General features: G+C 44.4%; 2 protein-coding genes across 2 annotated transcripts; both read left to right on the top strand.

The window, feature by feature from the left end:
* Positions 1 to 713: 713 nt before the first annotated feature.
* Positions 714 to 3,291, top strand: LOC107110474 (keratin, ultra high-sulfur matrix protein-like). The gene is made up of 2 exons (XM_015411263.1): positions 714 to 990; positions 2,500 to 3,291. The coding sequence occupies exon 2, from the start codon at positions 2,511 to 2,513 to the stop codon at positions 3,162 to 3,164; it is 654 nt and encodes a 217-aa protein (XP_015266749.1). The 5' UTR covers positions 714 to 990; positions 2,500 to 2,510; the 3' UTR covers positions 3,165 to 3,291.
* A 7,328-nt stretch (positions 3,292 to 10,619) lies between these two features.
* LOC107110477 (keratin-associated protein 5-1-like) lies at positions 10,620 to 16,717 on the top strand. The gene is made up of 2 exons (XM_015411264.1): positions 10,620 to 10,691; positions 15,513 to 16,717. The coding sequence occupies exon 2, from the start codon at positions 15,524 to 15,526 to the stop codon at positions 16,391 to 16,393; it is 870 nt and encodes a 289-aa protein (XP_015266750.1). The 5' UTR covers positions 10,620 to 10,691; positions 15,513 to 15,523; the 3' UTR covers positions 16,394 to 16,717.
* The last annotated feature ends 228 nt before the right edge of the window (positions 16,718 to 16,945 follow it).

Raw genomic sequence — 16,945 nt, 5'->3', positions numbered from 1 at the left:
TCGCCGCTCGCTGCTTGCCGCTTCGCCGTCCACTGGGCTCCGATGCTCCAACAGCCCCCACAGCGGGGGAGGGTGCCCCCTACCCTCTAAGGTAGGTTCCCATTTATCTACTTGCACATTTTTTGATGTTAGTTGGTGCTTTCGAACCGCTGGGTTAGCGGGAGCTGGGGCAAGGGCCAGGTGCTCACTCTGGCCATGGCGGGTTTCGAACAGCTGTAGCAGCGGTTCATGGATGTTACAAGCAGGCATTTAACCGTCTGTGCCACCGCTCCCTTTGCCTCTGTCCCTCCTCCAGTGTTGTAGTTGTTGTGGGGGGGTTTGGAGGGGGGCAGCACAATGCTAGTCAGGAGCAAGGACTGTGCAACTCTGCCTACTGGAACATATTCCTGTCAGTCAGATATCTGCTCAATCAATTTCTCCACTTCCATCTTGAACTCTTTCTCTCTTTCCCCGGGAGCTTAAAATTCAACAAAAAAAACCAGGGGTGTTTTTTTTAAATCCAATTTGTTACGCTAAAGATAATATTTTGGAGTCATGAATACCCAAATGCACGTCCCTGTTGCAAGGCAAATTCTTTCGGGCTAGTGACTTTCATGAGGCTGACGGGTGCTGATCTTGCAAGACAACCACGTTTGCATACCCGGGGCCTTGATTCACTGGCATTCCCTGAAGTCACTTTATACCATTGGCCGCTTTCAGAAACCCCATCAGATCCAAAGAAGAGCCATTCTTTATCAACCACATCACGGTGTGACTCAGAAGTAGACGTGCCGTGATATATTGAATGAGCATGACATAAAAGGGTCAGGAATCTGGTATGGAGAGTTTGGTGCACTGTGTCGACATGGTCTTCTTTGGACTGACCCACCATTCTCAAGACTCTGTATCATCAAGATGAGGATTTGCAACCATATAAAAGGGTCTGTTTTCTGAGGATCCCTCATTCACTGGATCACTGCCTTCCCTCAGCTGGCTTTGGCATTCAGTAAGGTAAGTCAATTTCTCTAGATGGCTATAATAAGCAATTTGCATCTCTTCGTTTACACCCAGGTGTATTTATGGACTACAATACTCTATGGAAACCAGCCTCTGTCCCGGCAGACTGGAGAATGAAAATGTAACTCCCTTAAAAAAAAAAGGATATAGGGGTGATCCGGGAAACTACAGGCCGGTTAGCTTAATGTCTGTTCCAGGTAAATTGATGGAAAGTATTATTAAAGGTTAAAGTATTATTAAAGTAAATAACATTAAAGTATTATTAAAGTAAATGATATTAAAGTATTATCAAAGGGGCTGCGGTGGCTCAGAGGTTAAGACGCTGAACTGCAGATTGGAAGGCCGGTAGCTCGGCAGTTCGAGACCTGAGTGCCGCGTGAAGGAGTGAGCTCCCGTCTCTAGCCCCAGCTCCTACCAACCTAGCAATTCGAAAGAAAGGAATTGCAGGTAGATAAATAGGTACCGCTTCGGTGGGGAGGTCACAGTGTTCTGTACACCTTGGCATCTAGTCATACTGGCCACATGACCACAGCGATGTCTTCGGACAGCGCTGGCTCTTCGGCTTGGAAATGGAGATGAGCACTGCCCCCTAGAGTCAGATTCAATTGGCTTTCGAGCAAGGGAAACCTTTACCTTTACCATTTATTATTAAAGATAAAGTTGCCAAGCATATAGATAGATTCTCTATGAGGACCAGTTAAGATGCTAAAATGGTGGAGTTTAATTCATGGAGTCCACCAGGCCCCACCTGGAGATGTGGAAACTCGATCTGCAGTGTTAGAAGAGTCAAACAACAAATATATACACTGCAAAAACTTTATTTTAAGTTAAAGTGTTCTATATGTTCCATCTTATAAAGTGCATTGTGTATTATTCATAATATTCTAAAACATATATATTCATTACATGCAATATCAACAATAATAATCAGTTTGTACAATCTAATAGCTACCAGTCAATTTACATCCTTTTTACACAATCAACCCCAACGTACACCCGCTTCTCCTTGCTTGAAAGTCTTCTAAAGGGTGAAGTTTCCTTTTGTGGTTACATTGAAGTTTAAACTGATGTTTGTTGCTGGTCCTACAAAAGGCCCATTAAGCAGCTGACAATCATAGATGGAGCACTCCTGTCTTTCTCAAGGGTTGATTGTGTAAAAAGGATGTAAATTGACTGGTAGCTATTAGATTGTACAAACTGAGTATTATTGTTGATATTGCATGTAATGAATATATATACCTGTTTTAGAATATTATGAATAATAGACAATGCACTTTATAAAATGGAACATATAGAACACTTTAACTTATAAATAAGGTTTTTGCAGTGTATATATTTGTTGTTTGACCCACCTGGAGATCGGCAGACCAGGTTACATGGTGACAGCTATTGCACCCTTGCCTCCTAAGTTAAGGACCAACAACACTGAAGGACAAACAACAATTACTTTACTTGAATTGTAAGATATACGCTAAAATGTGTATTTGTGTTTCTGTCTTTCAGATCTATCAAGAATGCCAGAAGAAAGAATCTACTCTTCCGGGAGGGAACCATATTTTAATTTGAACTCCACATGGTACGATCCTGCAGGGTCATGGCTGGATACCCGCCGCAAACCATTCCGCTACGCGGACAATACCTGCTGTATAACTGGTTGCAACCGCAGGGATGACATCCCGAGAAGAGGAGGCCATGATTACCGATGCTACGGCTACCGTCAATCCACCTGTAGATCAGGGGGTAACCCAAGAGTGAGATGCTGCGTCCACAACCCCTCGGGAGGACCCCGAGACTATTGGGGGCGACCAATTGGGGATGCGTGCAATGGTAATACAGGTGGACATTATTCTAATGAAGAGTCAGTCTCTGGAAAGCCATGTTGTGGATCTTCAGGAGGGTGTGGCAGTGAAGGAACAGGGGGTTGCTCTCAGCCATGCTCTAAATCAGTAGGATGCAGCAGTGGTGGAAAAGGAATATGTTCTAAGGCAGGAGGATATGGCAGTGGAGGAAGAGGGGTATGTTCTGCACCTGGAGGATGTGGCGGTGGTGGAGGAGGAGTATGTTCCGAGGCAGGAGGATGCAGCGGTAGAAGAAGAGGATTATGTTCTGAGCCATGTGGCAGACTTTTAAGAAGGTTCCAAAAATCTCGACGATCAGCCTGCAAATGATGTTAAGAAAATTTACTTTGCATTGATCCATAAAGTTTGGATGGTTGTGTCTCAATCATGTAGAAGAACAGAAGAACATAAGAGAAGCCATGTTGGATCAGGCCAAAGGGCCATCCAGTCCAACACTCTGTGTCACACAGTGGCCAGAACCCAGGTCCCATCCAGAGGTTCACCAGCGGGGCCAGAAGTTGAGAAGCCCTCCCTCTGTGGCCCCCCAAGCACCAAGAAGACAGAACATCACTGCCCCATCTATACCTTGTGGCTAAGAGCCACTGATGGACCTTTGCTCCGTGTGTTTACCATCTAGAAGCTTTCTGTGCTTGTAGCTGCCATCACTTCCGGCAGCAGTGAATGCCACATATTAATTACTCTTTGGGTGAAGATTCCCTGATGATTCTGTTGCTAAAAGCCACAGTGCTCAAAGCTGAGTGTTTATTGCTTCACATTTTTTTCTACTGCACCTTTCTCGCAATCATGGCCTTCACATTAGCTTTCAAAATTCATAAGAAGGAAGAGGAGTATGTTCTGAGCCAGGAGGATGTGACAGTGGTGGCAGTGGATGAAGAGGAGTACGTTCTAAACATGGAGGAAGCGGTAGTGGAGGAAGAGGGATATGCTGTGAGCCAGGAGGATACAGCAGTGGAAGAAGAATGGTATGTTCTAAGCCAGCAGGATGTGGAAGTGGAGGACGAAGGGTATCGTCTGACTCATGTGTTGCTTTGGAAGGATGTACCAGCAGAGATAAATCTTTTGGTAGGCCTTCAGGAGCAGGCCAGAAAGAGTTAGTGCCACGCCATGCAGTCACAGTGGACAGTCAGTCTATTTTGTGCCAGATATTGGAGGAAGATCATCCAAACAATATGTTAAGTCAAGAGTACTACAGAAATGTTGATCACCTGTGGCAAAATTCTTGCCTCCGACATATTCAAAAAGTCCACATTTGACCCATGAAAAAGCTATGTAAATTGCAGCCACAACAACAGCCACAACAGGAAGGAAACAATGTGAAAAACTGATTTTTCTCCAAGAGTTATGTGTTCCTTCACAGTAGATCCGCCTTCCTTTTCATCAGACGTCATCATGACAACCATAAGGCCATTTCCTTCCCAACGCAGGTGTTCTTCATTGACCTACACAGGATTCCGGGGGGGGGGGGGAAGGGGACCAGAAACTAAAAAATTTTTCTTCCTGGCTAACTGATAACTTGTTGTTATAGATTCTGGACCATCCCAGTTGCTTTGGATCAATGTGAATTGAAATATTAATTGCATGCTTTCACCATTGGAACAATAACATCATGTTTTTCAGCAAATAATAATGATAATAAATAGTCTTCTTATGTTTGTCCTGCATCATCTTGGTTATCAAGTTGTAGATAAGGAATTTGTATTTTGTATGTAGCATGTATATAGGAAAGTGGTAGGGTGATGTCCTTACAGGTTCACATGCTCGCGTGTTCAGTAGAGAGGGAGGGCAAACACAGGGGTCATTTCCTGCAGGAGGGCACAGGAGCGGAGCTCCGGCAGTAAAGAGCCCAAGGGGCGGACACAGGCAACAAGCCCCCCACCCTGCTCCCAGCAGCCCTCAGTCAGAACAAGAAGCAGCCAGGTAAGTTGCAGAGCCCCCACCTGCCCCCCCGGTCCAAAACAGTCCAGTGGTACCTTTAAGACCAAGTTTTATTCAGGTACAAGCTCTCCCTCCTCTGTGAGGACAGATCTGCACCTCCCCCCCCCATAGCTAGCAATCCAAAACAGTCCTATGGAGCCTGAGCAGTGAGTGTTGCCTTCTGACACACTTCTGGTGATGTCAGGGGGTGTGGCATATGCAAATAAGTTACGTGAATGAGTTATGCTAATCAGTTCCTGCACCTCTTTTTCTACGAAATGACCCCTGGCCAAACACAATATTGTTGTGCAAAATACTAGGCTACAACTTGATTAGCAGTATGAATGAGGGTGTGGGGGGGAAACCCTTTTGTCTTAAAGAACTCCATTATACTTGGCTTGGGTATGATGTAGCTCAGATAAGGCCGAGGGGACGGCATCTTAGGTTTGTTGCATATATGAAAAGTTCATTGTACTCTGAGTCCAGAACAACTTATTAAAACTGCTCCAGGCTCCTCATGGCCTCAGAGACTGTGCTGAATGAGGTCTTCCTGGATCACTGCTTCCCAAACCTTATGAGGGTGGGAGATGAGACAGAGTTCCCAAGACATTGTCCTTCACAGCTCTTGATGGACCCAGTTTCCCTAAGAATCTGTTCTGAGACCATCTTCTCCTTCTGCCCCAAGGTACTCACCAAAAATAGCTCCTCCACAAGCCCTGGTTTGACCTACGTGGTCCTTGCCATTTGGGATCCATTTCAATGTCTATGCAAGAAGTCCAGTCACACCCAGGAATCTCAGCCTTTGTGAAATATCAGCACACAGTGAGCAAGAAACCAAGAAATCCCACAGACACCAACACAATTAGTTTGAAAAAGAAATTGATTTCTACTGAGCCCTGTAGACGTGCAATTATTTTGTCGGGCAAGGCTTCAGAGATGCTTGGGGGAAAGGTGTTGTGGGGATGGGCACAGGTTCCTTTTAAGCCTGCTTGATACTCTCCTCCCATTAACCCACATGCACAAGGCTGGTGTTTCTGGTCACTGCTTCTTCGGATTCACCTCCTCCTGGATTTGTTCACAATGTGGCCCCCATGCTCTGTTTGTCAGGACTTCTGCAGTGGTGGAGGACCTCCAGTTGGTAACCCTCACTGCATGCTGCTGCACCTGCATCATATGCATTTTGAAGTCACTTCTGGGAAAAATGACATGACATCATATCACTCTTGGAATCCCTGGGAAATCTATGGTTCCACCATAGAGTTCCAGGCAGTTCCTAGACTGATGTGATGCAACTTCTGGTTTTCACAGAGGAGACATCATGGCACACATTACGCCAGCACCTCCCCCATGTCTCCACACACCCCCTCAACCTCCCAGTGGTTGCCAGGCATGGCATAGCAACTCTATCTCACTTATGTCTATGAAAAGCAGGGCTATTTTTGGGCAGGAACGCACAGGAAGGGAGTTCCGGCTGACTCCCAAGTTGGATAGCCCAGCAGGAACTCATTAGCATAATAGGCCACACCCAACAGCAGAAACTCATTGGGATTGGCTACATTAGGGGTGTGTGGCCTAACGTGCAAAGGAGTTCCTGCTACAAAAAAAGGCCCTGGGTTTTGACAACAAACAAGGTAAACAGAATAAGAAGCAAAAGGTGGGTGTGGCTGGATGAGCACACATTTGGTAACATGGGGGTGTGGCCTAATATGCCAATGAGCTGTGCTGACAGGGGTGTGGCCCAATATGCTAATAAGTTCCTGCTGGGCTTTTTCTACAAAAAGAGCCCTGAAAAAGGATGGAAAGAACCTGTTTTTTAAAAGTATATTGTGATCTTACTAGTGTAGGTAGGCTAATGTACTGTAGTGATCCCGAAGCCACTAGCTATTTGATCCATTATGGTTTTGTTTTGTTTTTAATTCTGTCGAGGTGGTGGTGGTGGAATATAATTCACGCACTTTTGCGAAAGCAAGCTAGGGGTTTAAAAACACAGATATGCATCCCACCGAAAACATTTGTGCAGGAATACAATTTCCTAAAAAAATATAAAATACAATATAAAAATAACAATCCAAGTTCCTAAAAATAAGGATAGCTGAGACACGACACATCGTTTCTGTGCATCAGCCAAGGCCATGGATGAGAGACAAGAAGAACGACAGGACACGCTACAGAAATAAAGAGATTGATTTTACATACATATGTCCAGGTAATGGTGGGCCTCAGAACTAGTGATGAGTGAACAGCTCCGTGCTTGACAGAAAAGGCCTCATATTTCTGTGTGAACACTCCTGTTGGACAGTTCTATATTTTTTTAATGGGTGAGAATGCTCAGTATCAGTGTTCCCTCTAAGCTGAGTTAGAGTGAGCTAGCTCAGTTTCTTAGCCTCCGGCTCACACATTTTTGTCTTGGCTCAGGAAGGATGGCTCCAAAGCAAATTAATTCATGCAGCTGCCAAATGGCTCGCTCACAACTTTAATGCCAGCAGCTTGTTCTGGTAGATAAAAATACAAGTTTTCTTTAATAAGAGACTTGGGTAATTTAAGAGAGATGGTATATACAGATTGATGGCAAAATTTATCTAGGAATTAGAAAACTGGGTTCCGTTGCGTTGAGTTAAAATTAAGGGGAAACAGAATTTATTGACTTAAATGTATTATTGAACTGTCAAGTAAATCAAATTTCGGTTTGGTACTTCTGACGGGAAATAACAATACTAAGAAGAAGTGGAACTTGAGGGTGATGTGAATATTCTAGCACAACATGTCTATTTTTGACTGTTTACTCAGTTAACCATTTATTCAGTCGTTTATTGTTATTTTCAAATTTCCTTTTAAGCTAATGACTGGAAATAAGTATCCTAGATGGAATCTAGTAGATGAATTTTGAGGGTGACCAGCGTCTATGCAATGGGAACTACAAGCTGGTAATTATGAGAATAGAGGTAATACTAATTGGTATACATGAAAAGGAAGAGAATTTAGGAATCATGTAATTAACCAAACAATCTGTCTTATGTGACATGGAAGGCAACAGTTATATAATAGGTGTATGTTGGTGGTCGTTGTTATATGTGTATATGTTTTTTAAGTTTTAAAAAAGCCAATAAAGATATATATACGGGGGAAAAAAACTTTAATGCCAGCAGCTCACAAAGTAGAATTTTGGCTCACAGGACTCCACAGCTTAGAGGGAACATTGCTCAGTGTGTGTGTGTGTGTGTGTGTGTTAAGTACTGCCAAGTTGCTTCTAACTTATGGTGCACTATGGATGAATGACCTCCAAAAAGTCCTATCACGGACAGCCTTGCTCAGGTCTCTCAGACTGAAGGCCATAGTTCCCTTTGATAGATTTCAATGGGAAACTCACAAAATTAATAGAAGAAGAAGAGGAGGAGGAGATTGGATTTATACCCCGCCCTTCACTACCCAAAGGTGTCTCAGAGTGGCTTACAAACTCCTTTCCCTTCCCCTCCCCACAACAAACACCCTGTGAGGTCGGTGGGGCTGAGAGAGCTCTTGATAGAAATGGCTCTTTTTCAAGAACAGCTGTGCCAGAACTAGGGCTTGCCCAAGGTCATCCAGCAGGTGCAAGTGGAGGCGTGGGGAATCAAACCCGGTTCTCCCAGATTAGCGTCCCCCACTTAACCACTACACCAAGCTGGCTAATACATGCATATACACCTGTTCCCTGCCTAAATGTGGTCCCCTTCCCATTCTACATAGTCTACCTTTTCAAGTGCAGAGAGAGTAACTTGTTATGAAGGGATGGCTCTTTCAAAAGAGGCTGGGCCCCAGCTGGGACTGATCTTTTCTGCCGAGCTGTTTCTACTCAGTCTGCTCAGCGTGGCTACCGGGTGTCAGAACAGTACAATCTTAGTGCCTGCTAAGTTGAATCAGACAGTTGAGAAAGCTATAGTACCCATTAATCCTAACAGTCCTGGAAGGTCTACAATTGCACCACCACCAGAAATTGGTCAGCTGCTTAGGTCAGAATGAATGCCACCAACTGTCACTTGAAAAATATATGCAAACCATGAACACATGGAACTGCCTTATACTGGCTACAAACCAACTCCTTTTTTTCCACACACAGCAACCAATGTTCTCTACTCTACCAATGTTTTTAACCTCAAGAACACCTCCAAATCGGGCTCCCAGTGTTCCGGATTCCAGATCCCTGGTTCCTTCCTCCCACTCAGCTCCTTTAAATGGCTCTTACTGGCCCTGGAGTTGTTTTTCTCAGAAGTTTCCGTACCCACTAGCTAAGGCTGCAGTCCAGTGAACTTCCATTTTACCAAGCCTGGTCACCCATCTCCACCTTTTGAGTGGCTTTGTCAAGTTTGGAACATGAACACATGAAGCTGTCTTATACTGAATCAGACCCTGCATGCATCAACGTCAGGTTTGCTACTCAGAGTGGCAGTGGCTCTTAAGGGTCTCAGGCGGATGTCTTTCACATCACCTGCTGCCAGGTCTTTTAACTGGAGGTACCAGGGATTGAACTTGGGACTTTTTGCATGCCAAAGAGAAGCTCTACCAGTGAGCCACGGCCCTTCCCAACCATAGTTAATATGGGAAATGTGAACCAACCATTGTTTCAAATTCATGAAATGCACAGTTGAAATTAGGCTTTATGATCATGACAAGTTTGATTTTGGAGGACATCTTTTATGACGCTTACAGCTTTACTACTGAGGAGTGTAACTGGGAAGCCTTTACTACAAACGATGACAGGTTCATTATTACCATGACATAAGTGGTAAAACATATTTCTGATAGGGGTGTGTAGTCAGCTAAATCGGAGCCGAATAAATACCCACCCACGCAAACCTTACTGATATTTTTCAGGTATTGATTCAGCTGAATATAGATTTCGGATATTGTTTGTATCCAAAATGGCCAAGCCTTGAAAATCTGAATAATATTTGGGATTTTCAGGACCGCCAGATAGACAAAGAGTGTTTAAAGGGACTGCAGTCCCTTTAAATGCCTTCTCCAAGCCACATGACTTCACAGCTTGGAGAACTTTGAAGGAATTTAAAGGGCTCACAGTCCCTTTAAATGCCTTCCCCATCAAAAACAATGGAGGATGGGGGCACCTTCTTTGGGGGCCCATAAAGGCACCACCTCTACTTCAAAAAACAGCCCCCCAAGCCCCAGATACCCCCATATTGATTCTCCATCATACCTTATGAGGACCATTCCCCATAGCGTATAATAGAGACAATAAAAATCCGAGTTTCCTGAATATTTCCTGAATCTGAATACCATATCGGTATTGGGATTCAGGGATATTGGAAAATACCAATATTTTTTCAGGTTCTATATACCTGAACACCCATATTTCTGACCCTGCTGTCAACTGTCTTGAGACCCGAGTGGTCCCTGAGAATACCAAACTTGATCATGCCTGTTTGAAACATTTCTGTTCTCCAAATTCATGTCCTCTACCATCTGTCCACATGAGCTGGGATTACTCATCTTCATGGATTGGGTATCATAAAAGGCTCTGAAGAACAGCCTGGCATGGGTCTGACTGACTCCATGGCATGTTATCATGCCTTTGTCCCTGATTCATCGGTTCCACACCTGATCCTCTGCCAGTGGTGTCCAATAGAGTCCTTTGATCTTTCAAAGAGAGCCATGCCTTATCATATGTATCACAGATCAAGTGTGACTGCTAATTAGATATGTCTTGGTTCACTGAGCGACCATTCCATTGTGAATCAGGTGTCAAGAGATCAATATCCTGGACAGATACGGTCTTGGGGCCATGGTTTTGGACTGAACCATCATTCCAAAAGTTCTGTATCACCCGGAAGAGGAGGAGGACTTAGAATCATATAAAAACAGCCTCTCTTCCTAGGACTTTTCATTCATTGGATCATTGCCCTTCCTTGGCTGTTCTCTTTCCTCAGTAAGGTAAGTCAAACTCCATAGCTTCCTTTCCCATGGAATATATACACCTTATGTTTTCATGACATGTTGTAAAAGTTCATAGGCTACAATCTTCTATGTAAACTATTTCTTGGGATACTCCCAGGGCTAGTAGCCTTTGACTAAGCTGTTGTGATGTTATGGAATTATTTATAGTTTTAATTGGTTTTATGATGTGTTTTATATTGTTCTGCTTTTAATTGTTATGTGGCTTGGTGGTCCTAACAGGGCAGAAAGGTGAAATGTTCTGTTTTTGTAAATAAACACATCATAAAAATATTGGCCAGCATTTAAATTTTTGCTGCAAATTTCAGTCATTTATCGTACCATCCTGCACAGAGCTAAAACCCACTGAAGTCAATGGGCTCAGAATATTGAATTCTACTGATACATCTATCTCCAATGAGCTACATGTCGCTCCAGTGACCCCTTTGGAATGGACAATGTTATTTATTTATCTATTTGATTTTATTTGATTTTTACCCCGCCCTCCCCGCCAAGGCAGGCTCAGGGCGGCTTACATAAGATAGCAATAAATAAAACAACAATATAAATCTCTCTATAAATATAAAAGCCACTTGGGGTGGCAAAGTTCTATGCCCGGCAAAATCAGTTGGCTCTCTGATGTGTCACTCAGAAGCTGTCCCTATCCACTAGCTGCGTTGCCTGAGTTCTCTCCCACCCACTGCAGCCTAGGCCACTCTTCTCTGATTGGGCCAGGAATTCAAGGTCATTTGCATATGGAAGCTGATTGGACTTCACTCCATTCCGCACCTCAAACTCCCTCCCCTGCAAGACAGTTGGAACTGTCAGTTGCGTATGCGACCTCATGTATTCTGAGGTAAAATATGTCCTCACTCACAACACTTCCCCTTCAAAAGAAACAAACCCGATAACACAACCTTGCCACATCACAAAAAAGACAGATCACACCACAAACAGAATACCACAAGGCAAAAAAAGGTCTGATACTAATTCAAAGTGCTGGGGATGAGTTGTATTCTGTAGAAAATGATTTATCGACAGAGTAGTGTTTTGGAAAATCTGTAGGAATTGTTTGGTACATTTACCATGGAGCACCCACCCAGAGCCTCTGGCATTTTCTCACTCTGCTGGCATCAAAACCAATTTAAGGCAAAATAGAGATATGGAGACTTTTCCATCCTCCTTTGCATCAATTTGTCTTTGTTGGCAATGGCAACCCTAGGCCTGCAAGCACTCTCAGGGTGACTTCATGCCTCCAGACTGGCATGGCATCACTAGCCCTGGCTGCTTGCTCCTGTTCAGGTGGAAGCTGCCTGGGTGATTTCGGACCAGCCACAGACTTTCTGCCTAACCTACCTTACAGGGTTGCTGTACAGATCACAAAGCCAAAGAGAATGAAGTAAGCTGCTTTACTCCCCACTAATGAGAAAGACAGAATTTTGCCTAGGAAGAGTCTGCTGAGTGGGGAGGACATAAAGTTGCCAACTTTAGGTATGGAAATTCCTGGAGATATGAGGGGTGGAGCCCAGAGAGGGTGAGGTTTGAGGAGGGGTGGGACCTCAGACAGGTACAGTGCCATAGACTCCATCCTCCAAACCAGTCATTTCCTCCTGGGGAACCATTGTTGCCAATCTTGGCCCAGCGGCCATCAAACCATTCTCATCAACCCCCTGCTGTGCAGCTGACTTTCCCCTAGGGTTGCCAATCTCCAGGTGGGACCTGGAGATCTTCCATTGTTACAATTGATCTCCAGATGACAGAGATCAGTTCCCCTGGAGAAAATGGCTGCTTTAAAGGGTAGACACTATGGCATTATCCCCTGCTGAGTCCTTCCACCCCCCCCCCAATGCTGCCCTCTACAGAATCCACCCCCCAAATCTCCAGGTATTTCCCTACTTAGAGCTGGCAACCCTAGTTTCCTTTCAGTGCCTGTTAGTAGGCAACCAAGCTTGGTCCTGTCACCTATTTTGACCTTTGGGAGAAAACTCATTGGGGCCAGTCCTGATAGGGTTGCCAACTCCAGATGGGAAATCCCTGGGGATTTGAGGGGTGTAGCCTGGAGAGGGTGGGGTTTGAGGAGGGGTTGGACTTCAGACAGGTACAATGCCATAGACTCCACCCTCCAAACCAGCCATTTCATCCTGGGTAACAATTGTTGCCAATCTCCAGGTGAGGGCTGGAGATCACTCAGAATTACAACTGCTCTTCAGGTAGCAGAGATCCATTCCTTTGGAGAAAATGGTGGACTCTGTCATTATACCCTGCTGAGGTCGCCACAACAAATTCACACTGTGTGCCAAAAGCCAGGGCACTCTCCCAGGGCCTCTTTCTAGAGTTCGTTGTATTTATTTCCACAATGGGACTTATTCCTAGTATCAATATAAAACACACAACATAGCTATTAAAACAATATACATAGCAATGGTGGTACAGCTGTGGTAAAGGGCATATGAAAACATACATTCAGCAGTAAGTTCCACTATTGGCAGGCTCAGGCTGGAAATAATATTGGCACAGGGCAGCTCCTTACCTAAATGCCTGGTGGAAGAGCTCCATTTTCACGGCCCTGCAGAGCTGTGAAAGGTCCTGCAGGGCTCTGATCTCTTCCAGAAGCTCATTCCACCAAGTTGGAGCTGCCACAGAAAAAGCCCTGGTCCTGGTCGATGCCAACCTGGCGTCCTTGAGACGAGGGAGGGCCAGATGATTTTAAGAACATTTGTGTTTTTCGGTGGAAGAGGAAAGGCCTTTCCTATTGCAGAGTGAAGAGGACAGCAGAGCTAAACATCCAGTCCAAGTTTGGTTGTAGACAATGCTCCTTTTAAGCTGTGAAATCTTGTGAGCAAAAATTGTACTTTGTGAGCTCCTGGTACTAAACTTGTGAGTGAACGATTTGGCTACTTCATAAATTAATTTGCTCTGGAGCCCTCCTTCCTGAGTGAAGTCAAAAATGTGTGAGCTGGAGGCTAAAAAACTGTGAGCTAGCTCACACTAACTCAGCTTAGAGGGAACACTGGTTGTAGATGCCTAACATATGATTTTCAAAAGACTGTTTAAGAACCACAAGTTTCAATTTGATTCAATAGGAGGCTCCAGTCTCTCTCTCTCTCTTTCTCTCTCTCTCTCTTTTGCTGTCAAATTGTACCTGACTTCTGGCAACCCCATAGGGTTTCCAAGGCAAGAGACATTTAGGGGCAGTTTGCCAGTGCCTGGCCTTGCACAGCAGCCCTGGTATTCCTTGGTGGTTCCCCATCCAAATATTGGCCAGGGCCGACCCTACTTAGCTTCCAAAATCTGATGAGATTGGGCTAGCCTTGGCTATCCAGGTAAGGAGAGAAAGAAAGAGAACAGACAGACATATGACAGAAGATAATAGGCTTGGAAAGGAAAAGTGTACATCTGTTTAGGATGGATATAGACTAATAGAATCACAGAGTTAGAAGGGGCCATATAGACCATCTAGTCAAACCCCCTGCCCAATGCATATATATGTGTATTTCTGTATATATATATATGTGTGTGTATGTCTGCATACATACATACATACATACATACATACAACAAAGCGAGAGAGTTAGTGAGACAGAGAATCCAGGACATAGCTAGACAGGAGGATCTTAATAACTCATGCAAATGGCGAGCCCTTTTAGAACCATTGTATAAAGGAGTGCCTAGGCCCTATCTTTTTTATCTAGAAAATCATGAGTTAAGGAGAACGTTTACCCTCATGAAGTGGGATGCCCTCCCTTCAGCGGTTACAGAGGGGAGGTTTAATTAAAAAAAAAAACCCCTTGCTGATCGTATATGTCGCTGCTGCAATGATGGAATTGAAACCTTAATGCATGTTACATATAGCTGCAGGGCATATAGCCACTTTCGTGATATTCTCTCATTCTCTACAACTACTCTATCCATAACTAGTCAAAAGATGCAATTGCTGAAGAACCTCCTAGAAAGTAGGTGCCCCAAGGTTACAGCTAAACTTGCCAAATTTGGCTGGTTAGCTGAAAGGACTAGAAAGCTCCTAGTGAAAGACGAAGAGATGCAATTTGTTACAGGACTTAACGGGTTTTACATGCATGCTCTATTTGATATTCATTTTACATATTTCATTTATGCTTGTGGTTGTATGAATTTAGTTTGAGTTAGTTTGCTGTATTAGAGTGCTGGCTTTTTGCTGTGAATAAATTTGTTGTTGTTGTATAAGTTTCATTATTAAAACAGTTACATACATACATACATATACATACATACATACATACATATACACACATATATAGAAAGAGTTAATTTAATTTAACAACAGTAATATTTCATTGTTTACAATGCCACCAAATCTTATCACCCCCTCCCCCCATTCTGACTTGCAGCCCTAATTATGACTACCACTTTATCCCTGTCTTTCTTTCACTTCAAGAATTATTAAAGGTAAAGGTAAAGGTTCCCTTGCTCGAAAGCCAGTCGAGTCCGACTCTAGGGTTGCGGTGCTCATCTCCGTTTCAAAGCCGAAGAGCCAGCGCTGTCCGAAGACATTTCCATCGTCATATGGCCGGCATGACTAAACACCAAGGCTCACGGAACGCTGTTACCTTCCCACCAAAGTGGTACCTATTTATCTAGAGACGGGAGCTCACTCTGTCATGCGGCACCCAGGTCTCGAACTGCTGAACTACTGACCTTCCACAGCCTGCAGTTCAGTGTCTTAACCACTTGAGCCACCGCAGCTCCTCAGGAATGATTAGCATGGCCATAAAAGAGAAAGAAATGACAGTTTGGTAGAAACAGTTAGGTATGTATCTTTAATCATGTGTCCCTGTCTTTCAGATCTATCCAGAATGCCAGAAGAAAGGATCTACTCTTCAGGGAGGGAACCCTATTTCAATTTGAACTCCACCTGGTATGGCCCTGCAGGATCATGGCTGGACACTCGCCGCAAACCGTTCCACTACGCTCACAATACCTGCTGCATAACCGGTTGCAACCGCAGAGACGACATCCCGAGAAGAGGAGGCCATGATTACCGATGCTACGGCTATCGTCGGTCCACCTGTCGATCAGGGGGTAACCCAAGAGTGAGATGCTGTGTCCACAACCCCTCGGGAGGACCACGAGACTATTGGGGGCGACCGATTGGGGATTCGTGCAATGGAAATACAGGTGGATGTTATTCTAATGAAGAGTCATTCTCTGCAGGGGCATGTTGTGGATCTTCAGGAGGATGTGGCAGTGGAGGGGCAGGGGGTTGCTCTCAGCCAGGTTTTACATCGGTAGGCTGCAGCGGTGGGGGAGGAGGAGTATGTTCTGAGCCAGGAGGATGCGGCAGTGGAGGAAGAGGAGTATGTTCTGAGCCAGGAGGATGTGGCAGCGGAGGAAGAGGAGTATGTTCTGAGCCAGGAGGATGCGGCAGTGGAGGAAGAGGAGTATGTTCTGAACCTGGAGGATGTGGCAGCGGAGGAAGAGGAGTATGTTCTGAGCCAGGAGGATGCGGCAGCGGAGGAAGAGGAGTATGTTCTGAACCTGGAGGATGCGGCAGTGGAGGAAGAGGAGTATGTTCTGAACCCGGAGGATGCGGCAGTGGAGGAAGTGGAGCATGTGCTGAGGCAGGAGGATGCAGCGGTAGAAGAAGAGGAGTATGTTCTGAGCCATGTCGACGACTTTTTAGAAGGTTCCGGAGATCTGGGAGATCGTCCTGTGGAGGATGTTAAGGGAATGTTCTTTGTATTGATCCAAGGACTCTGGTTGGTTGTGTCTCAACCATGTCGAAGATCCCTGATGAGTCTGTTACTATGAGCAACAGTGCCTGAAAATGAGCTTTTATTTGTTTGCATTTTTTTTCTACTCCAATTTTCTCCCAAACGTGGCCTTTACTGTAACTTACAAAATTCATAAAAAGAAACAATGCAAAAATAAAAGAACAAATTTAACCACAAAAGCAAAGAACTGATGTTTGGTAGAAAAGAGAAGAGTGTTGAACCTAATTTTTAAATAGAAAGAAAAACAATTAAACAAGATTCACTGGCAGTCTTTAAGCAGCGACTGGACAATTGCTTGTCAGGGATGCTCTAGGTTGATTCTGCATAGAACAGGGGGTTGGACTAGATGACCTTCCAGCTCTGTGATTCTATGATAAGTAACTATACTAATCTCTCCTAAATTTAGCCAAATGTGGTTGATTTCTACTGCTGCTTAATGCACTCCATAGGAAATGTAGAAAAAGTCCCTATCTTGGATGACCACTCATCTAACTTTCAAAATCT

Source organism: Gekko japonicus, unplaced genomic scaffold (assembly GCF_001447785.1).
Source record: "Gekko japonicus isolate JY-2015 unplaced genomic scaffold, Gekko_japonicus_V1.1 scaffold1775, whole genome shotgun sequence".
Taxonomy (NCBI): domain Eukaryota; kingdom Metazoa; phylum Chordata; class Lepidosauria; order Squamata; family Gekkonidae; genus Gekko; species Gekko japonicus.
This window is presented reverse-complemented; position numbering and strand designations above follow the sequence as displayed.